The sequence below is a fragment of the Molothrus ater genome, chromosome Z (assembly GCF_012460135.2).
Source record: "Molothrus ater isolate BHLD 08-10-18 breed brown headed cowbird chromosome Z, BPBGC_Mater_1.1, whole genome shotgun sequence".
Lineage (NCBI taxonomy): Eukaryota > Metazoa > Chordata > Aves > Passeriformes > Icteridae > Molothrus > Molothrus ater.
The window spans coordinates 68,852,985-68,876,285 of NC_050511.2; the positions used below are offsets into that span (position 1 = coordinate 68,852,985).

General features: G+C 41.1%; 1 protein-coding gene across 2 annotated transcripts in view; it reads right to left on the bottom strand.

Moving 5' to 3' along the window:
* Positions 1-23,301, bottom strand: part of ATG10 (autophagy related 10) — a 78,841-nt gene that overhangs the window by 31,035 nt on the left and 24,505 nt on the right. For both annotated transcript variants that reach the window (XM_054517940.1, XM_036403497.2), the window contains exons 4-5: positions 8,584-8,710; positions 2,072-2,169 (exon numbers count right to left, since the gene is read on the bottom strand). In XM_054517940.1, the coding sequence (XP_054373915.1) occupies positions 2,072-2,169; positions 8,584-8,710 (225 nt within the window). The remainder of the gene's footprint in view (positions 1-2,071; positions 2,170-8,583; positions 8,711-23,301) is intronic.

The following is a 23,301-nucleotide window of genomic DNA, read 5'->3' on the forward strand; positions in this document are numbered from 1 at the left end:
TTTCAGGATGCTTTCTCTGGAAATGAGCATAGCTTTCCACCATCATCAAAAGTAACTATAAAAATCAAATTTTTAACTAAAATTTGCAAATGTCAAATATCTCCACTCTTTGCAGTTTGTCTCAGTTCCTGAGATGTATTTCATTATAGATGTATTCTACCACAGGGAGTATACACCAAAATACAGTTGTATCAGAAATGTGCACAAGTCTGGCACCCTCATTTCATAAAATCTATGGGAAAAAAAGTCCTAAAAAGTCAGTAAGCCTTTCTTTTTTTGGCCAATCACAGTGCAGATCAGCTCTAGTTAAAAGTTAAGTAACATGCACGTTACCCTTGGCAAACTCAATTTTCATTCCCAGTGGTGGAGAGCTTGTAGCATCTAAAATTTGTATCTCTTTTGGATTAAAATCCTAAACCATTTTTTACTCTGCTGCTCATGTGCACTGAGTGCTCAAGCCTGATTTGGTGAGTTTGCCCAGTGACTTGCATTATAGGATCTGTGTCCCTGCAGGCAAAGCCTAACCCACATAACAAAATGGGTCAGCAGAAAAGCAGCAAGGCAAGACAAAACTCCGTATTTCAGTTCAGAACCCTGATTCATTTGACAGAGGAAAGCAGTTTTTTTCTTGTAGACCTGACTCTTGCTTTGATCTGAGGCTTGCAGGCTAGTTTTCATTATCTTCCATAATCTCCTTATTTCACAGAAAGTCACATTTTGCAGCTGTTAACTCTGCTAATTTCTCCAAAATGTTCTTCCTGTGTTTGTCAGTGTACTCACAGCTGACTGTACCACCTCTGGAGAGTGTCCCAGAATCACATTCAGCACTCCACACATTCTGCCACCCAAAACTCCTGTTTCTGCAGGAATTTGTGTGTAAGTATCCCACACACACCTCCAGTTATTAGATGCAGGACAGCTTTTACTTTGCTGTCCCTTAAGAAGCAAAAATAATCCCTGTGTAGGAGTGACCTGAATTTCCTTTTGGCTTCCACAACTCTGATTTCACACATCCCAAACATCCCGTTTATGCTTTATTCTCAGTAGTGTTGCATTATTACATTAAGTTATTAAAACCCAGTTTCCTCATCTTCATTCACAGACAAGCCGGGTAATTAACGCTTCATGTGAAAAGTGTGTATTGTAAGAACCTGTCGGCTCACAACTGGAATTCACACATGCACAGCAATCACCAGAACACCCATGGCTTGGTAGCTTCTCAGGAAGCTGTTATAAGATAAATAATAATCTGTGGCTGCAAAAAACCAGAATTCTGCTTGGGTTCCCATGGCTGAGCACCATCTACAAACAGGCATCCTGTAATTAAACTGGGTTATTTGAATTAAGGGAGCACCTGTAGGACCTGGTGGATGTCACATCCTTGTCATGCTGCCGTGGCAGGAGACCTGAGTGCCTGGAAACAACTGGAATAAAAAAGTCAAGGAGGGGAAGGGGAGGGAGAAAAGACACATTAGTATCTTGGTCTGATGGGGAAAAAAGTCACACCTGGAGAGTCTCAATTCTTTGTCAGATTTGTTCATGAGACCTGGAGCAAAGGGAAGACACCAGAACAAACCAGCTCAGCTCTGAGCTATTAGACACCACCAGCTTATTTCAGGATAGGAAACCAATTTTCCCTTGTTCAATCCTGAAGACTGCAAGTCTATTTAAAACTGAAAATTACACACAGTCTTTTTTGGTAATTTGATTACCAGACAATCCGAGAAATGTTACACCGATATGTTTTATTTACATAAACAAGTCTGCTTTTGTATTTACCCAAATTCACGATTACTCAGAAACTGCCTGAATTTTTGAGGGCTGGCTTTGGAGAAGTATTTTAAATGTGAGATACTGTCAAAGCAAGCCTTAAATGGTGCACACTTATATATCCTTCAAAATCCAGGACTGAAACTATTGCTGGTAAATGGTTCAGCACGACATGATATAGACATATATATATTTTTATTGTTTTATTTTTTTCCCTTCTGTGCAAGAGAGGAATAAGACCACTGAGGATCCAGGCATATATTTCATTCCCCCGTTTCATGAAGGACCAGAGGATTCTCACCTGCTGTGTAATCGTGTCCCAGGGCCCCTCCTGCAGACGAGCCTGGTAGGATGCATGAACACTTCCCCATATTTCATCCAGAGTTAAAGGCCTTCCATCTGGGGGAAAAAACAACCACCTTTAGCCAAAGCTCTTAGGCGTGCTGTGTCTTTAATACAGAACAGCAAAATTGAAACTGAAAACTGTTCCAATCCTGGCTGAAGGTGCACACAGAACCACCCTAAATTCCCTGTTTGGTTTTCTTCTCTGCCACCTGAGAGTAACAACTCACTGTGCTGATTGTAAGGGGTGAAGTGTAACTGGTTTTGTAAAACAAAGCTTTGGTGAGGTGGATTTAAAACCACAAAATAACATCATGAAGAATCACCTACTGTAAATATATGCAACTCATAGTGAGAGAGCGAAGAAAATCTAAGGAACAAAATTGTGCAGATAAAAGTTTACTGCATTTTCGTGCGTCCACAACGTTTTCTTGAGCTGCATTTATGTAGCTTTACTTCATCAGGTTTTTAGCTGTGATGCTAGAATTATGCCAAGATATTAGTGTCAACCACTTAGAAAATAAGCATGTCTATTTTTAATGATTATTTGCTTATGGCAAATGCAGTATTTGATAGACTTTCAATAAGTAGCTTCATCTTGGCATTTATCAGATGTCAGAAACCATCATCCTCTGACAATCAGTTTTATTCTACTGACATTTGTATGTCTGTAAAACAAAAAAGATTTATTCACACAATTAATATTTGAATGCCATGTTTAGACAGAAGTTCAAACCAGCTGCCTACAGCCTCTGTTTTATTTCCTGCACATATTTATAAAAAAAAAACCCAGAAGTTCTGAACTTATATAAGCACCATATAGCAGAATCACATGGCAAATGAAGTTTTTGAGGGGGTAACAGCATATTAATCAGTTTTTCCATGCTATCCTCATGAAGGTAAGACCTGTTAGACCATCACATCCACTGCTTTGAGATGACAGATACCAGAGTTGTGCTGCGGACAGTCTAATATTCAGAAAGAAATTTGCTACAACAGCATAAATTTATTTCAGAAGGATGTATTCACACTCAGATCACCTGTGTGGAGGTGATATGAAATGCCATGCATATCTGCAATTTTGTTCTCAGCAGAGAAAGCCCAAGTGTAAAATCTACAGTAACACGTGTTCTAGTGCAACATCTGATTTGCCACTCTAGATGTGCTCTGTACACCTTTCTCTGAGAATTTTTATAGTAACACTGAGATTCACATACACATGCAACGGATTACTCTGACTCTGTTAGTCCCATTTTTATAAATGATCAGAAGTTACTGAAATATTAACCATGTTTTAGTTAAAAACAAGTTTTGTTCTTTACCACATGGCGAATTCATTCTATTCACAAGTTTGGACTGGCTCTAAGCACAGATCTGTATTCTTTGGGCTCTCTTACCCCCTTTTTCCCCCTTCTCACATGTTTAGCAGCCCTGCTACACATTCTTACAACCACTGAGACCTCAAACATCCAGCTGGTCTGACAGAGCAGGCAGTAATTGTTGCTGCTGGCAACAAGGGCCCACTGTGGCACCTGCTGAGCCAAGCAGCCTCTTGCCTTCGTGCCTCTTTTCTTCCCTGGGATGGAGCTGAGCTGGGAAGTTCAGCCAGAACCTGAAGGACACAGCAGCACCAAGCCAGGAGAAGGGGCAGGAGAGGAAGGTGAAGGCTCCAGATTCACCCACCCATGCATTTATTTAGTCACCATCCAGCCACAAGGACACAGCTTGCTGTGTGTCCCAAGGCTTATCCCAGGTTCAGCTGGGATGGTTTTATTATTTACACTGTTTAGGCTACAGCAAACTTTTTGAGAAAAGCTTCTTGACTGCCCAGCTGGGGTTAACTCAATCACATCCCCACAAATGAGAGATAGTTGAAGGCAGAATACTGAGTGCCCTCTCATAGCAGCAAGGTGAGGCTGTCAGACCACACAGGAGCTGCATTCTCAGCTGGACCTTAATTTCTGCCAAGAGCAAAAATTCTTTAGGCAGACAAAACTCCGTATTTATTTTCACAGAAATTTTTCAGACTTCCCAAGTCACTGTATTCTATTTCCTTTATGTGTAGTGAGGGCTTTTAATAATTTCAGAGATTCCCAATTAAAAGCTTTAAACAATTTCTAAGATTTTCATTTAAAGGTTATTTGATGCTTTGGGTGAAAGAGTGCACAAATTGTTTTGAGGCTTCATTCTGATGTATTTTATAGAGAAACAATATTAAAAACCACTACCAAATGAGAAAAAAAAAGCTCGTGCAGCTTAAGAGAATATATGATCACAGAAATTATTCAATTTCAGTTATGTCCAAAGCCACAATTAAACCAGTTCTTACAGGATATGGTCTTTAGAGCAGCCGTGTTTCTGAGAAAGGACACGGTGGTTACATGTTTTTGAGCTCAGGAAGTAAATCTGTATTCTGGAAAGCACTTCAGTCAGGCCCAGTGTGGTTGTGAATACAGAAAGTCATGCCTTCAGGGTTGGAGGAAGTTGCCCTATCTCAGAAGCTCCCTCTCTCTAACCACTGATTAGCATGGTTTTTATTGGCAGGGATTTAGCTGCCACTGAGCTGAGAGAGTGTTTTGAGCAGGTCAGCCTGAAAACCTCATTCCTTTTCTCTTCTCTAGAGGAGTGAGGGTGCAGTCCTTGTTGACTCCCATTAGTCCTGCTCTTTCTTTTCAGTGTTTAGCCAGCTTTCCTGCTGCTCCCTCTGCCTTTGCAGGAGAAAGGAGAAGTGTGAGACGAGCCATTATTTTCCCTACACACGGGGTGATTCCTGAATGGTGCCTGTGCTCACCTGTGCTGCTGATACCTCACTGTGGGCTTTCTAATGTATGGCAAGAGGGTTCTGAATGCCTGGCTTCAGATGGGGATGGTTCAGGAAAAGACTGAAGCTCCTTGACATCTTAAAGAGTAGGAAAAGAGGAAAATACTCTGCTGATTAAAGAAAGCTTACTGGACCTAGCTCAGCCCATCTGGCTGATGCCAGCATTGAAGGGGAAGGATAATTGCCTACACCATCTGTCTCCAAGAGGGCTAATTGCTGACATCAGATATCAGCAGGGGTTCATGCATTTCTTCAACTACCTATTTGGTAGTCTCAGAAGCCAGGGGAAGAAAGAAGGGCTCAGTTTCTGGATGGTATGGCAGGCACACAGCTGATTTTGGAGAAATTAGCCTCTGCCCTGAGCTCCTGACACTTGACTGTGACTTCAGCAAGTCTGAAATTAGGAATAAATACCACGTGGCCAGTATCATGAGGCAGTGAAAAATGTTTCTTATGTATATACACACTGCCTAAAAATATCTTCTTGTACCCTATAATGTTCCCAAACACCTTTCCAGACAGTCTCATCATGCTTAATCACTATTTTCAACTGAAGTATTTGTCCTTGCACAGAACAAGATCTTCCCTGTAAATCCATCCCCTGAGATTACCAGAAAGTTTAGATGTCTCTCAAAATGTTTTAGTTCTGTTGCAATCAAAATTTCAAACCTTACCTTCCACCACCTTATGTAGCAAACTTCATCTCACAAGCAACAAAAAAAGGTCAAAAGACGAGTTAAAGAAAGCAAGTTATTTAATCCAATTGAGACAGCAAGGGCAAGGATATAATGCAACTTTTTTTCCCTTCTGCAGAAGAAGTGATCTGAAATGCCTGAACATCAGTTCTAGCAGAGAGGAGTGAGAACTGGATGTCTTCACTGGCACAAGCTCCTGAGGATGCCAACCAAGCTGGAGACCACAGGAAAATCCCCCCAGCAACTCCACGGGGAGCCTTTTTCCTAGGAGGGGCTGAGAGACCAGGTGAATGGAAGCTGCACTCACATGCAGCAGGAGAAAGGCAGGATTTCATTGATTTCAACATTCTAGAGAAGTTTGTAAAGCGTCTGCTGGAGGGCAGATTTGGACAGGCTGGCATCAGCTGCTGTTGTACAAAGGGAGGAGGTGAATGCTGCAGAAGCCCCAGCCAGGCTGAACAGAGGAATCATTGTTTCCCAGGTGTGATGGGCATTGCAGGCACTGCCAGGGAGGGAGCAGAGCTCTGAATTCCAGCTCTGTGCCCCGTGCTGGGGCAGGCAAGACGGGGCAGGGCTGTGGAACCACTGGAAGAATCCCAGCTCACCTCCAGCTCCCGAAGCCAGCTCTAATTAGCACGGGGATCAGTATGGGCAGGATCCCAGGGGAACCAGGAGCAGCTCACAGGAGACTTGTGAGGAACCCCTCCTCTTACCAGTCTACAAACAATGGTAGGAATTCAGACTGGGAAATTGAGGTAAGTCTTGGGGAGATTGTTCCTTGATTAGCGCAAGTGAGCAACGCAGTGAGCATTGCTGATTGTCTGACAAACAAAGTGAGGAGCCCATCGCATGGACTGTTACCTCAACAGGAAAAAATCTCAGGGCATCTCCCAGAGTTTTCCTCACAGCAGGTTTGGGACAAGACAAAGGATACTCTGCTCAGGTATCTCAAGTGATTGTGTGCCAACTGTACATTTCCAAAAATCCCACTTTGGGACCTTCAGACAGCACAGCACAGGCAGACCAACAACGTGCACGGAAGACAGAATTCTTCATTTTCAAAAGTAAGCTGCCCATAATTAAAATCAGAGAATACCAGCTGGTAACACTGTAGGAAACACACTTACTGCCAGCATTTAGTATCCTGCTCCCTTCAAGAGTCAGATATTGTTATAATTTAAAAGAGAATGCAAAATGCTGAAGAGAACCCAGGTGACCTTCGGAAGCATCTAAAAAAAGCCCTTGTTTTCCATTGTGAAAGGTTCCCAAGAAGTGTTTTAAAGGATAATTGTACTTGTAGGAGCAATTACAGTTCTGTACTGCAAGGGGAGCTGTTGGCACATAATACCATGATTGTGCATTAGATCATCCACTGGCTCCTGTAATATCCACTTCCAGCTATAAGGAGTCATGTTTCAACACCTCCGATTCCCTGGTGCTGACAAGCTAAACAACTTGTTTTGTCTCTGTGAGCTCTTCTCTGGTGATTAACTGCTTATGGTGAATACTAATTACATGGAAGTACAGTACAGTAGAGATACTGTCCTACTTCCTCTACCTGCACCATCTCCGTCCTCTTCTGTAGAGACACTGCACTATAAATTCAGCAAAAATCCAGAAGATGACATTTTTCAGGACCACAAATAGGCTAACCCGTCTCTCACAGCAAAACTACCTTCATCTTCCTGTCTGCACAATAAGTTCAAAGGCAAAGCACTGCACGTTTGTGAATGCCTGTAATAATGCTGGAAATAAATTTGCAACAGGATGTTTGCAAATGAGTTTTGGTGGTAAAGGCAGAGCAATGTCCCCAGTTCCCCATGTCCCACTCTGAAAATTTACCCCAAATTATCCATTCCTGAAACTGCACCTCAGACTAAAATCTTTCCACCAGGGAGCCTAAGAGAATTTGTTCTTCAATTTTGAATCTGAAGTGCTTTTTGAAACGCTAACACTGCAAAATTAGAAACCATTAAACAATATAAGGCAGAGAGTGATTAAATCTACCAAACACATTCAAAGCAGCTTAAGCTACTTTTTAATTAAAAAGGAAAAGATATCACTGGCAACATTCAGACATCTTTATCTAGATAAAGTTAAGATATTATTCAAAACACCGAAGATGCTGATCACAGAATCGTTTAGATTGGAAAAGAGCTCTAAAATGACCGAGTCCAAGCCTTAACAGCCATGGCTCACCACTCAACATTGTCCCCAAGTGCCACAAGCTGGTCCTGCTGGTCCCACCACTGCAGGCACAAGCCAGGTGCCCCTGGAGCAGAGGTACACAGGCTTGGGGCACAGAACACAGCCAGTGCTGCAGCGTGATCACTCCGTGCCTGCTGATTAAGGGAGTGACACCAACAGTGGCCTCCCTGGGAGGCTGAGTGTCCCTCCTTCCTCCCCTGACAGGGTCGGGGCTGAAATCACAGTGGCTGCAGCCACAGAGCTGTGGGTAGCAAGATGCACATACCAGGGAGGGGACAGGATCAGACTGTTTCAAGAGCCAGCTTCAATACAAAACAAAAAGTCAATATGCTATCGGTATTATTTTATTTTCCCCTAAGCAGCAAATTTAAACAGAAAACAGCATAAAAGACAGGTTTAGACCCCAGCCTTGTGGCTCAAGCACTGTGGTTATGTCTCCACTGATTGCCCAGTCCAGTTTAAATCTGCAGCACTAAGTTTTTGTAGTCATTTCAAGAGAAGAACAAGAAAAATGACCAGCAGTTTCAGTCAACCACAGGCAAGATGCCAGGAGCCAAAGATCAGCCTCCCTCAGGCTGAGATGATATCATCTCCTCCACAGTCCTGGAGCTCTGAGTCCAGAGCACTGAAAAACCCTCTGGTGAGCAGCCTCACCTCTTGGTTCCTTATTACATCCCTTCCTCAGCTTAAAAGACAAGACTCCCAACATCCAGTGCACGCAGCACGTGGGGCGCGTGCTGGCCTTACCCAAGCAGCAGGCTCTGAAATACAGCACGGGCACTTGGTAGCTGCTGGAGTAGAGGACGTGGTACTCATAGCGAACCACTTCTTCCGCGCTGCACACCCCGGCGGCCTGGCAGTCGTCCGAGGGCTCCTGCAACGACACACGAGGCCACAGCAGCACGTCAGCCTCTGCTGCTGTGCCCGGGGAAACTGCCACGGGCCCAGCGGATGCGCACAGCAGAAACGATGGCAACCGGCCCTTTCGCCGCGCTGCTCGTGCAAACTCACTGGGGAATTTTTCAACGCTAGCAGGAAAATCAGAGAGGCCTGAAACCTACGGACATCTTACGCACTCCCTTCCACAAACTAATCTGCAAGCCCTTCCAGAATTGAGATCTTTCTAAGCTGCTCTCTCTAAAATCTTCATGGCACAGGAACTGGCACAATAAGGGGACTACAGCTGTACCTGTCCTCATTACATTCAGTATAGACCATTTTAGAAGTGTATCCTTAAATAATCCGGTTTTGCTTGCCAAAAGACAAATCAAATGTATCCACCAAAAATCCTCTGATCTACTTTCTTTAAAGGCTTTTTGCCAGGAGTTGCTTTTGGTAATAATATAAAATATATCATCTAATGTAATTATAATAATAACACAAAATGTAATAATAAAACTGAGAACGTTTTTTTTCCCCCCCCGTTAGTGTATATTCCAGGTGTAAAGTACTAAAGTTTATGGTAGATTTGAAACAAATCAAAATAGATGAAACTAATTGCATTGAGATATACCACAGCTGCAGCACGAATTTCACAACATTTCAAATTAATATTCCAACAGTGCTAAGCACACAGTTGTTTGGACTTTTCTAAAAGCTGTCATAATTCAATGTCTCTAAAAATGTAACCATTAAATTAATAATGCCATTAAGATTAAACACAAGAACAAACTTTCCAAGAAGACACTCTGGGTGTGGACTTGTTCAGTGCTCAAACCCCCAAATTTACATGCATGAACTAAGCAACCATAATGCCCCACAGGTTGGGTGTGCATTTCATGACTTGGCTATTGCCAAGCAACCCTGAATATTGGCTTATGGTATCTGTCCAAGCAAAACAGAAAAAGACTGAGCAGAAAAGAAGAACCAGCATCCTCTGAACACTATGTTCATACAACACACCAGAAATTTAAAGCTATTTTGCATTTTTATCTCACATCCTTTATCAAGTCAGCAATGGATGAATCGATATATGAAAAAAATATAACAGCAGATAAACTTTAACAGTAACGACACCCAAGATATTTTCAGGTTTTATTCCTGATGTGACTTTCCCCAGATTTAGTGAATTAGGCACCCAGATGCTGCTGAGGCAGAGGGACAGAAATCCACAAGTGAAAGCCCAGACCTTGGGAAGCTGCAGACCAAGGAACTGCCCAAACATTTCTGGACACAAAATGAGAAGAAGATCACAGATGGCCACGGAGCAGAGGTTCCCTGGTAAATCCCAGATGCCTGCAGGGACATGGTTCGTTTTTGCTTATGGGGAAACAAGTGCCTAAAGCACTGAATGGGACTGTTTGAAAACATGCTCTCTGGGTTAACTTAGTTTTAAAAACTGTATGTGAAGAAGACAACCTGCCAGAAGGACAGTGATGATTGCTGTTCCTGATGTTACAGGCCAGATAAAGACAGGTATGATGTTCCCAGCTCCCACATACATGAGTGGCAGACCAAGAAGGGATGTTCTTTTCCTCCTCACACAACTCATACCCAGTGGTTATATGTAAAATACAGCTTAAAAAAATAATTCTTCTCTCTATAACATTGAACCTTCTTTAAAATTGATTAATGCTTCAGTAAGAATAGCAAAAGAGACCAGCCTGGGGAAAAGAAAACAAAAAACCAAACGCAGGTACAGTTAGGGTGGGGAAGAGAAGGATTCTGTGCTCAGAACTGAGCCTACATGGTGCTTCTCAGGCATTAATGTTTCATCAGATACCACGGCCTTGCCTCCTGCTTAGTCACCAGCTTACCCTGCCCTAAAAGATACTTCTGGAAACAGCAACACTACCTGTTCCTATGTTAAATACCCCTGTTCTAGAAAATAGACTGTCTGCATACACTGCATTTTGTATATCATGGTAAAATGACTAATTTGTGACTATTTTAGATCTGCACACAAAGGCAAATGGCTGAATCCTTCTCAGGGCTACTCTAATCCCCCTTCCTCTCAGCAAACAGCAATTTCACGTTTTCTGATTTAAAAAGACACATCACTGATGTGCAATCGTGCTCTTTACAGTCTCTGCAAGTACAGCCCACAGTATTTTTGCAGGCAAAGTACATTTTGTAGCCTACAAGTTTCGATGGTATCTCTTGTAGCTGATGAGATGAACTTTGCTGATGAGATGAATAAAACGAGTGCAGTCATTTCAGGTGATCTTTGAAACAGCTAAAAATCTACAAATGGGTCACTAGAACCAAGGAGCCTCAGACAGTTTTATATCAGCCCACAAGACCTCATTTTCACTCTTTAACCAGTACTGATAAAGCCATACATACAAAACACAGGTGTAACTTATTTTTAAAAAGCAAAACTGACACTTTATTTTTACATATGTCATGACAGCCTATTTTAAGTCTTTCTCTGAATAATTGTTCTAGGGTTTTTTTCCCTATTTATATTGTTGTTCTGACTCTTTTTGACATAATGCTAAATTTTAGTTACTGCACTGGACAACACTGAAATCAAATTTAAATTTGGATGGTTCTGTAAATACTGCAAAACAGTCACATGTACAGACACCACAAAACAAAAGACAAAACACAAACATCAGCCTTAAAAAATGTCATATACAACCCTAACCAAAAAAGGCATTTAACCAAACTGCAGTCATTAAAAATGATATGAAGAAACTTGTATCTCAAATTTTTTTGTTTCTGATTTTGAAATTTACTTGCATGCCTGCCATGCTTCAAGTTAAAACTGTGAATCCAGGACTGACTGGCTGTTTCCTAAATAAACTGGGAAGCTGTCATCAGGAAGCATCTGCTCCTCTATTGCTCACAGGTAAAATCACTCCCGTGCTATCATAATGGACTATTGAGCAGGTGTTTAAAAGCAATGTATGTATTAGAAAGAAGATAAGCAGCAACTATCTAATTAATTACATTAGTTCCATCATAAATGAATTACCACTGATTTTAATTGATATAAAATTGTCCTCAACCTTTAAGTATCCCCAAAACAAATTAAGTTGATTTGTTCCTTTTAAAATGCTAAATTATTTAAATCAATAGGTAAGAAACATTGCCAGGTGTCATTCTGAAGGCAAAATAACATATTTGTACTATTTCTATTCCTCCTGATGAGGAAGGCAAGTTTAAAACCTGGGGTGACAAGTTAATTTGACAGCAGGGGAGAGTTGATTGTGGTTTTGGGTAGTTCAGTGGCAGCAGGACAGCAGGGAGGTGTGGGTTAAGGTACCTTTGGAGAGAGACCATGAGGGGAAAGGCAAGGCAGACAGGGTAAGCTGGGAAGCTGACAGAATCACCTAAAATAAATGGATTTCCCTACTGACACCAAACATTTTCCTATCTCCACCTCACCTTCAGAGGCCCACTGGGCCAGACTTTCTTGCTCAGCCTGAATTCCCTTAGAAATTAAGAAGCAGGCGCCCTTTTGGGGGGAAAAGGTAAGAGAAGTGGTGCAAATAAACATTTCTCCTGGATGTCCAAACACGGTTGCCCTTTTCCCAGTTCCCATGTTCCACATTTCCTTCCTTGCTGCCTTGGCCTCTTTATTCCTGCCTTGTCCGGGCTCCTGGGAGATGCTCCTGCAGAAGCACAGCAGGACTGTGAAGGGGGGACACAGGCACAGGTACTGGTAATGCTGCTTTGAGTGTGAGGAAGGGAAAAAGGAGATGCAACCCAGATTAGTAAGCAAATTCGCCTTCATTGCTTGGAATGCATTTACATCTAATTTCATTTCAGCCTCTAAAGTTGAAAGTGTATCGCTCTTCCTCTCTCTTCAGAGGTGCAGAGCCACCACTAAACACAAGAACTTTCAGGAGCAGCTCTTTCAACACCCCTCCTGCCCCGGCAAACAGGGAGGTTTGAGCATGGAAGCTGAACGGTAGGACAGTGTTCATCAGGGAGAGCTGAATCAGGGTGATGAGCAGGGCGTGGCCATGTGGCGAGATGTTATCTCTGTTCTCCTCCCGGCTGTTCTCCCAAGCATCCAAACTTCCAGATCCAGTTCTTGCTGCAGCCCCCGCGGGTCCAGTCTCTGCAGGACATTTTCCTGCAGGTTTTTGTCCCTCCTGTGAAGGATTCTAAACTCAACTGAGATCTCCAGACCTTGTGGTGCCTTTGCCACCACTGGTCACTGACCATGCGGCGTGGGGTCACAGTGGTCAGCAAGGAGGTGACCCTGCCTGGGGAGGGGACACTGAGTGCCTTTACTGACTGTCAGGGTTTTTCATCACTACTAAATGCTCACACTGTGCTCAAATTTACAGGCTCTAATCAAAAGTTGCCCAGTCTACCACAGCCTGTAAAAATGCAGGCATCTCCCTGAAGAATTTCAGTGTAATATGGATGTTGTACAAAACCCTTTACCACCAGCTGCACCATTTTTATGTGCATTGAAAAACTGATCTCTTAAGTGATGGGGAATCCAACCACCTCCAGGTGGTTTCTAGTGCTGACATCACTAGTGACAGATGAGGAAAACACAAGGAAAGTAGAGGTGGTCTGAAGCATAACGAAGTTATCTTATGGATTTATCTTCTGTGTGCAGCTACAAAATCCTCCCCACCGTCTAAGACTTCTTACAATTTAGTCATCCAAGTGAAGAACCTGGTTAAATACTCAATAACAGAGAAAGAAAGTGGCCCTTAAATCATTTGGTGATACCTAAAATACTGTGTGCAAGGAGCTTTCTTTTGCAAGACACAGCTGCCCTGAAAAGCCACTATGTGGCTTTTTGACCCAGTGGAGTCAAGGTAAACAGGTAGTGGATCCCTGAAAATGCCATTTTCCAAAGGGAAATCTTCTGGCGGAACCCAGCACCCTGGCCATGACGCTATGAAAGCATCCACTCATTTTCAAAATAAAGTTTTCCCAAAAAAAGTTCTCCCCCCGCCCCGCCCCACCCCAACTCCAACCCTTCTGTTATTCACGGCATACTAAAACACCAAAACCGAGACTTCCATCCCAAAAAGACATGGCCCATAACACTGCAGTAGTTCCTCATGCATGAACAATCATTTCTAACAGCTGGAAATTAGATTTGTCTTTTGATTGCTTCAAAACCACTATCACAAGTGAAAGCAAAGCCTTTTCAAGCAAAAGAAGCAACGGACCGTGAAAACAGAACAGTTGTGAATTTTGTCTTCATATAAAGGTGGGGAGCTGTTACAAAATCACTCCTCATTCTTCCTGACTTGTCATATATAAAATGTAGAATTTGGTGGCTTTTCTCCTCCCACAGAAGAAACATTTTCTCTTGTTTTCATGTAGAGAGTACAAGGCTGTCTGCACAGGGCTGGAACAGAGGCATGGTGTGTTCGGAAACCTCTTCTGGTGGGAACGACAGGAAATCTGGGAAATGAGGCAAAGAAATCCAAGGAGACAGAGGGACACAGCTCATCTGCTGAGGGAAGATGGACCAACGCAACCTACCAACAATTCCTGAAGGGAAGATCTCCCTGAAGTTACAGACACACCTTACAGAGGATCAGAGCAGCCCCACCTGGAACCACCTCCACTGCCCCCCACCAATGTTCTATGCCAGTGTTATTCCTCAGGCTGAGGAATTCACAGCAGTTTTCTTTCCATGGAACTACGCGGGGATAAGGAGCAGTGGGAGATGGTGGTGCCTGTACCCACCCATTTTTGCCACCTGCCTTCCAGGAACAATCCCAGGATCACTGAGGGTGGAGAATCCCTCCCAGCCCATGGAGTCCCAGCTGGGCCCAGTCCCCACCCTGTCCCCAGCCCAGAGCTCTGAGTGCCACCTCCAGGGGACACCTGCAGGGCTGGGCACTCCAAACCCCCCTGGGCAGTGCCAAGGCAGTTCCTGAGCCCCCTTTCCATGGGGAAATTCCTGCTGTGCCCACCCTGAGCCTGCCCTGGCCCAGCCTGAGGCCGTTCCCTCTGCTCCTGTCCCTGGTCCCTGGAGCACAGCCCGGCCCCCCCGGCTGTGCCCTCCTGGCAGGAGCCGTGCAGAGCCACAAGGGCCCCCCTGAGCCTCATTTTGAAGGATTTTCCCATCATTTTTGTCATTATCTTCCATTTGCACAAATTGGAGAAAGCTACTGCTTTGAGGTCAAGTACTATTCCACAAGATTATTGCTTCTTCGGAACTGAAGTGCTTCCAGGACTGGGCTCTGTGCTTTACAACAGGCAAAAAAAGAGAAAAAAAAATTGCTACACTAGAAGACAACAGTAGCAGTTCAGCTGTATTTTAGGTCAGCTTTATTTTTTTAGAACAAGGATTATTATTTCTGCTTTCTGAATCACAGCAGCAACCCAGTTTTGGCCACGCTTAATTCAACAGGGAGACTGACAGCAAATGCCTACAAACCTTTACTTTTTAGAAGACAAACTCAAATCCTCATTAATTTCTCAGATGGGAAACTGTATGAAAACGATGCCAAGACTGACAGACAGTGTTTAACAGTAATTCTGGTGAAAAAGTTACAGACAGAAATGCTCAAATTATCACAAAATCTGGCGCTGTAAAAACAAGGCATTTGAAATTAAGGGTTGCAATTAGAAGTGGCTGCACTGGTGCCCACCCAGGACTCTCCAAGGGAACACCTCTGACACCAGGACAGTGACTTACTGCCAGAAATAAAACAATTGGATGCTGACCACTTGAAAAAGGAAATGGCATCTGATTAAGTTAATATCGGACAAAATGATACATCTGGAAAGTTACTTGAGATGCTAACCTAAGCTTGGCCATAGACTGTATTAGATAAGCACAACCATTAGAAACAATAATCATAAACAATGTGGCTTAATCACAACTGGCTTATTTGGATGTGAGAGATCCAATCCTATTACCTATATGTTAGGGCTAAAGCACAGGTGTTATTCTTTTATTAGCAAGACATGAAGATGATACTAAATTATAATGATCCATTTCACATTTAAAACAGCCTGAATTCAAAAATTTTAGCTATCGCTGAAAATATTTATAAAATTACTCAAAATAGTTGTGAAGTTACTCCTAAAATCTCCAAAAGAAAACCTGAATTTGTTCCTACACTTAGACAAAAATTGACAGCACTTTAGGACCCAATGATTGTCTGCATTTGGAAATATCCAAGCATAATAACTACATTTTTAAACGCAACAGGGGCAGACCCTACCAAGTCAAGAATGTTCAGCTTTTGCCCACTCTTAATAGCTATTTATTGTATTCATAAACGATACAATAAAGATGCATTTACCTTCATCTCTGTAATCACTGCCACAAAGGAAATACAAAATTCTGAACTCAGACTGGGGCAGGTCAAAAGCCCTTAAGTTCATTTTCAAACACAATACTATGTAAAAATATTCTAAATAGTAACAAACACAAAGTTATCAAATGTCACTGATCACAAACACACCAAATGTATATTGGAGACATTCACAGTGGCTGGAGATACTTCCTTTATTAGTCTGATCTCAAATGAAAACTGCCATGGAGTGTTACATGGTCTTTTCAATTTCCAGAAATGTGGTACATACTTTATGCGAACTTAACCACTTTGAATTTGCTTTACACTTCTTTAAAGCCAAGTAGAAAATCTGCATGAATTATTGACAATGTTTTTGTCTGGAATGACTCTTCCAACAGTCTCCATTCAAACTGTGTTTTATTTGACAAGAAAGCCCAGCACAGAATTAAGAATACCCAAATATTTCCGCTGCTGTATGTGGTGGGAAACATGGGGTGAAGAGCACCCACAAACACAATGAGCAGACAACACGACTGTGGCAGAAGGGTTAAAAACACCAAGAAATGGTACATAACTGCACTTGGCCAAGCTCATGGATTCTTACCAAATAAATCAGCATAATGGCTGAATTGCTAGATAAATTAATCTCATTTCAAGGAATTATTCTTGTAGTTGAATTGCTCAGAACTAGGCGGAGGGACCTCAAGAAACTGTTCTGTATACAACAGTTCAATAAACATATCAAATTTTCCCTTCAAACTTTATAAATAACCTACATAAAATACTTCAAGCAATTAGCAAGTTGTTCCAAAAAATGTTCAAACTCATTATCCCACAGGATGGGAAACAAGAAGCAAGGAAAGAGCCACTAATTGTACACATGTGTAGAGAAAGACCCAAAACGTGGCTCTGACTGTTGGGACATTTTATCTGCTCTCATTTCCCTCAAAAGCTGCTCTGTAATTTATTCCTTCCATTTGATTAAGGTATCTCAGGGGTTATTCCATATATTTATCCCTATTTGCAACTAACTGAAATCATAGCTAAGACAATGAGGTACAGGCTTGGTTAAATTGCTCTTGCTTCTCAAAACTGAGATATTCCAAGTGTCCTGAAGGCATTCAATTCCAAAACAGGAAGCCAGAGAGGAGAGCACTCAGTAATTCTAATCATGTGCAGATCTCTTGGAAAGTATTTTCCTAAACATTTGCTGCAAGAACCTTTAATTGTACTGCATGCTGCTGCTTGTACCCCAAACAGGGTCCCACAGCAAGATATTTACTACTTAAATTATCTCTGGTAATGTAAAGAAATCAGCTGGAGACAACCAGGACCATGCTTCCCTAAATATTAAACTTCAGCCAAGTGCAAAACCAGGGAATTTGGGGAAGAAAAAGCAATTTAAAATACGTTAATATATTTTTAACATCCCATACGATGGCTTAATTCATAAAGCAGAGGCTACAACTGGTAGTGTTGCACCAAAATCAAAGACAAGTTAATTGATTTTTTCTTTCTAACTTCAGTTTATAGGTTTCTGCAACTCAACTGCAATCTCTGAACAAGCAATTTTAGAAAAAAGGCTTGGTGTCCATATGATATTGCAAACAGTACTGCTGGAGTCCCTACTCCATCGCGTTTCAGGTCACAGAGCAGTTTCTGACTCAGCTGAGACTGGAGGCAACACGTGAGTGGATCAGGAATTAACGACTGCAGAAACCAGCTCCCAGGGTCCCTCATAAGCTGAATTACAGGGGACTCCACCCCATTTACAGAAAAAAGGATAATGATGCCTCTTTTCATCAATTTGCTTGTTTTTGGAAACGTCTACACACCCATGCACAGCGTGAGTGCAGGTATGTGGAACTACAGCAGACTTCTTTCCCAGCGGAAAGAAACTTTGGGTTTTGCTTTGGATTTTGTAGAATCATGGAATCATTTAGGCTGGCAAAGACCTGTAAAACCATCGAGTCCAAATGTTGATAGGCATTCACACAAAACTGACCTCTCAATAAAAAGACACCATGGGCACGCATATTTACAGGATCCTGATGCAGTTAGAGTTTTAAACCAGGAAAAGCGTTGCAAGACATTTGCCTGTTACCTAAACAGAGAATAAAAGCACAGATGAAGAAATAGCAAAATATAAATAAAATAAAATGTTAAAAAAAATTTAAAACCAACCAAACAAAAAAAAAAACAACAACAAACAAACCACAGAAACAAACAAATACAAACTGCAGGAAATTAAGTTTCTAGTGGTGGATGCAATGTTGGTATTATTTCTTCACCTAAATTTCCTGAATTAACAAACAAAGGTATTTTTATGTGGATTACCGAAGTTCTAAGATGATTATAGGATAGCTGCTTCCAGAAAATAAATCTGACTCAAAGATTACGATTACATACAAGTAAAAATACATGAAGAAAGGTGCATGCATGATATTAAGTTTATTTGACTGCTGGGTCTTGCTCAATCTCTCAAAAACAACCAACTGCAAGACACCAAGTCAGGTGGGAATCTCATCTGCCGTCAGACTGGCAGAGATTATTGAAATTTTAATGTCTTGAATGGAAAATCAAGAGCGTGCTCTGCTTTCTAGGATCAGACAGGAATTTTACAAGGTCAAGAAGAGGCAGTCGGGATTTTGTAACAGATCTTTGTGTGGTGGAGAAGGAAATGTGTTCTGGCCTGCCATGGTGACCACAGAACCACAGAACAGGCATTTCATGGGTCCTCCTGAACTCAGCATCTGTTCAGAAACTGCCCATGATAAGCTTTCTAAATCTATGTTTAGATTTTTTTAAATATTTGAGAAGTAAGGGAGATCATGAGTTAAAGCAGAAAAATTTAAATGGGAAAGGATTGGAATTTGGAAGAGGCTTAAATTAATTCAAATCAAAGATACAAAAACTTCCTAAAATTTACATCCTGAACTACTGAAAACAATATATAGGTTAATCTGCAGATCTGAGTGAATAACCACCTCACAAATGATACCAAGAGTATGAAAAGAAAATGCCCACAGAGAACAGAAAGGAGGTATGGCAATCAAAAAAACCCTACTTCGTGAAGCCTAAGTTTAAAGAAGAAAGTAAGAACTGCCAAAATTCAAGTGGTGCTTACAAACGGCAAAAGGGATTAGAAAAATTTCTGAAGGAAAGAACAATTCATCATACAGAGAGCTATGTACAAATTGGATTAAAACTTAACATTGGTTTGTCAAAGAAAGAGCAAGCCTAAGGAACCTGATACCTTCCCCTGATAAGATAACTGAATTAGTGGACAAGGAAATGCAGGAGATTCAATCTGGCTGGATGCAGTAAAATATTTGATATCTGGCCAAATGAGAAGCAGTTCTTTAAAGTGGAGAAGATGGGGATTATGTTCAAAATGTAATACACAAGAAAGTGGAAAAGGGGAGTGAATAACGTGAAAAGCTAAAAAGAGAATTATTGACCAGGAGACAGATGACTAACAAAGCACCTCCACAGCTGGGCTGTAAAGTAATCTTAGTAACAATATTCCTCCACAACCTGAGCACAAAAGCAGGAGATTGTTGACAAATTCTGCTGATGACACAAAGCTGGGCAGCACAGTCAATAGAGCAGGAGATGGAAACCGTGGCAGGAAATGGAGTTTATAACAGCGGCACTGCCACGCTGAGCTTGCCCACGAGCTGATCTCAGCCCCGCTCTCCCCTGTCACACCAGGACTGACAGGGCCAACAAATCACAAGACAAATGCCCCTCATTCCCTGCTGCCACCAGGGATCCCACACACACTCCACAGAGCTCATTGCCTCAGCCGTGATTTACACCCAGAGCAGAGAGCCAGAAATGCTGAGATTCGCCCAAATGCTGCCGTTTCCACTCCGTGGCAAAATCCGGGATTGTAACATTTGTCTTTTTCTTTAATCAATACAGAAGATAAATATGAGCACTTTTCACAGGACAAAAACCTTCTGGTCTGAGATGGTAAATATTAAAATAGAAAATGTCAGAATTTCCAAATTAAAGTGTGCCCATATAAATCTGAACAGGCTCACTCGGAATCAGCTGGACATTCGGTTTGATAATCCTGGTAGTGTGCATTAGGGCATTAGTGGGAAAAGATTTTAAAAATACAGTTCTGCTGGGCAATGCAGCAGACTATTAAACTTGCTAAAAAAAAAAAAACTTCAGGAAAGTTAAAACCTCGTCACATTTTCATTAGGATTAATCTGATTCTAGATTAACTACTTCATTTGTCTAATTAGAAAACTAAGTTCCTGAAAAAAATCTGAGTTTGTAGAAAATGGATTTTCTACTCAAAAATTCTCCTGAAACCTTCACCTGTACTGCAGCATCCACACAGCACTAAGCAAAAGAAAAGTGAATGTTCATTAAAATTGCAGTCATAACTCTGAAGGAAGAGAAAAATAAAGCCACTCCCCAGTCACAGAAAATCCATGTAACATTAAGCTAGACAGAAATTTAACCCCAGTTTTCTTGTTTTTATTATCAACCCATTTTAGGATGGCAGCGGAATGCAGACCACTACACTTAATACTGATTATACACAGTTCTGATGTGACCCGAAGTTTGTTCTAACTTTCAAGGATAGTTGACCATCTGTATCATAAATGTCAAACAGCTCAGTCCTGAAGGTTTTGTCCTCAAAAACAGTCTTTAGTGATATGACTTCTAGGCTGCAACGTGTTTGCTTATCCTACAGCTCCATCCTTGAAAAAAGTTAGGCAAAATTTTCAGCAATAAACCCAAGAAGACCAAGACACAACAGGAAAGGCAAAGTCTTAAACAGATTTTTTTTGCTGTTTAACACAGGGATAGCTGAAAGGAAAGTAAATATTGCAATGCAGAGATGGATTCATTCAAGGTAAAGTTCTTGCCTTAATGGTTTCATTGAATATTTTAAGAAGCTTTTCCAATACAAAGTGACAATACAGAGCTCACTGAATATTCTGTATCAAGATTACTTTTACGAGGTTATTTCGTTCTGTTTGCTTCTAGCCCCTACGAGAAAGAACTACTCTGTGAAAACAGAGACAAAAAAGTGAAGAGCTTTGATCAAACATACACTGCAAAATCACAACGGAACACAGTATAATTTAGTTATCCTGATCCCTACTGCCAAAATGCTGAGTATTTCCAAACATTAAAAAAAAAAAACCTACACAAAAAACCCCCACCCTCAATTAGTGACTTTATAACTCACTATTTTAGTAAAATAACTTCAAAATTGGTTCTGTTTAGGAACATCAGCAACCTTTAAAACAAGTGATGGCAGTAAAGTACCCAACAAATATTTTAGAGATCTTTGTTTTCAAATCCAAACATTTCAAAATTTAAATCAAATATTGATGGGCTGTAATCATTCAGTAGTAAAACACCTATGAATTTCAAAAGTCCTTTTAGTTTAATTTTACAATTGAAAATGGTAAAAAACATGCTGGATGCTTCACCACAGGTGAGGAGAACCTCTAATTACAGGACAACATCATCGTGCCTCAGACAGCCTTGGAACACACCCCGGCACCTTCACAGCTTTACCAACTGTAAAAACTGTGCTTTGAAACAATCTAACAAATCTCTTTTTGAATAACAACAACTCGCTGTGCTAAACGCTTATTTAAAAACAAAATCACTGCCAACAGTTCTGTGAACTATTAGACATATTTTCAAAGCATGGAGACCCTCAAATCAGAAAGAATTACATTTCCAGCAACCTTAAGGAACAGAATGAAATAATACCCAAACCTGCAAACACCAAAATTTATTTATTTCTTCAGGTGGTGCAAGACTTTTAGAAATATAACCCAGGAAAACACTACAACTGTGTCTGTAGAATTAAAAGTATTACCATGCCAGTAAGTAACTTCCAGTGTAAACCCAGGTCTCTAGAGAAGCAACAGTAAATGCAAAATTTGTTTGCATCTTTAACTTGAAAATGTAATTTCAACACTAGGAGGGTTAATACTTTTGAAAATTTTAAAAAAGCATTAATCACAGAAACAGGTGCCAAAAGCATACTTAAAACACATCTGAACGTACCCTTTTCCCACATTTTCCTCTGTGGAAGAAAATACCAATTCTTTATATAGTCTTTGGAGGACAGAGAAACACAGGAAAGAAAAAATAAACATGAATTTTACAACAAAAAACTAAAAATATATATATTTCCTTAAAATCATGAAGGATGATGAGTGGGTTACACAGCTTTTCAAAACTGACTGACCAGCTATGATGTATTTGCTTTGCTCCATTTTGCCATGGTTCAACAGAACTTCTGTGTCTTTCAACCCTTTAATATTAGGTGCTTTCAAAATAACTTTTTTTTGTTTGTTTATCTCTTAATCACACAAGCATTAAAGGAATTGTTGATACTGCAGATATTAAGTAAGAGACATAGAACCAAGCCAAATTTGGAATGGGCAAAGGAAAAAGTCAGATGCTAGATAGAAACATGTAACTTTGCTAACCTAAAATAGAAAAAAAAATAATAGTATTGAATTCTTAGTTATGGAGATTAGCCTGAAGAAAAAGCATATGCCATGTTGGGAAGTGAAAAAAAGCTATTACAGATTTTAATTTGGTTTTAAGGTGTAAGGTTAGAATCTGGTGAGTTGCCAATGTTTAGCACAGCTTATTTAATGCCCATTCTATTTTATGCTTTCATTTCCCTCCACCTAAGTCTTTTGTCTCAGATATTTTACACAATAACTTCTTTAGTCCCGTGAACTTGTTCCTTTGAACAAAAGCAGTGCAAACCCATCTGAACCTGTGCAGAAAAGAAACAATTATGCTGTCTGCTCCGAGCCCTGTCATTTCCATGAGGAAACATGACAGTGTTCGTATCATTGCCACTGGCTGCCAATCACAACTGGGAACTGTCTGACTCACTCAGACAAAATCAACCTAAAGAGAGCATATTAATATTAGATTTTATCACATAAAATTATAATTCTGTCATCAGGGTTAGCTTCTGGTTTTTTCAGTATAAACCTCAACCAAGGCACTCTGTACAGATGGTGCCAGGGTGTTTTCCTACCACCTGAGAGACTCCAGGTGCTCATGTGGACCCCTCCAGTTCGCAAGGACTCGTGCAGACCTCCAGAAAATCCCAAACTTATCTCAAGTTCCACATCCCTGCTGCTTTCCTGTTACACATCCTCCTTGGAAAAGACTCTCTGTCAGTTATGGTCCTTTTTAACACCAAATGACTGAAAAACTAAAACAAATTCCACCCAGGAAAGGAAAATACTATGTTCTCGGTAACAGAGCT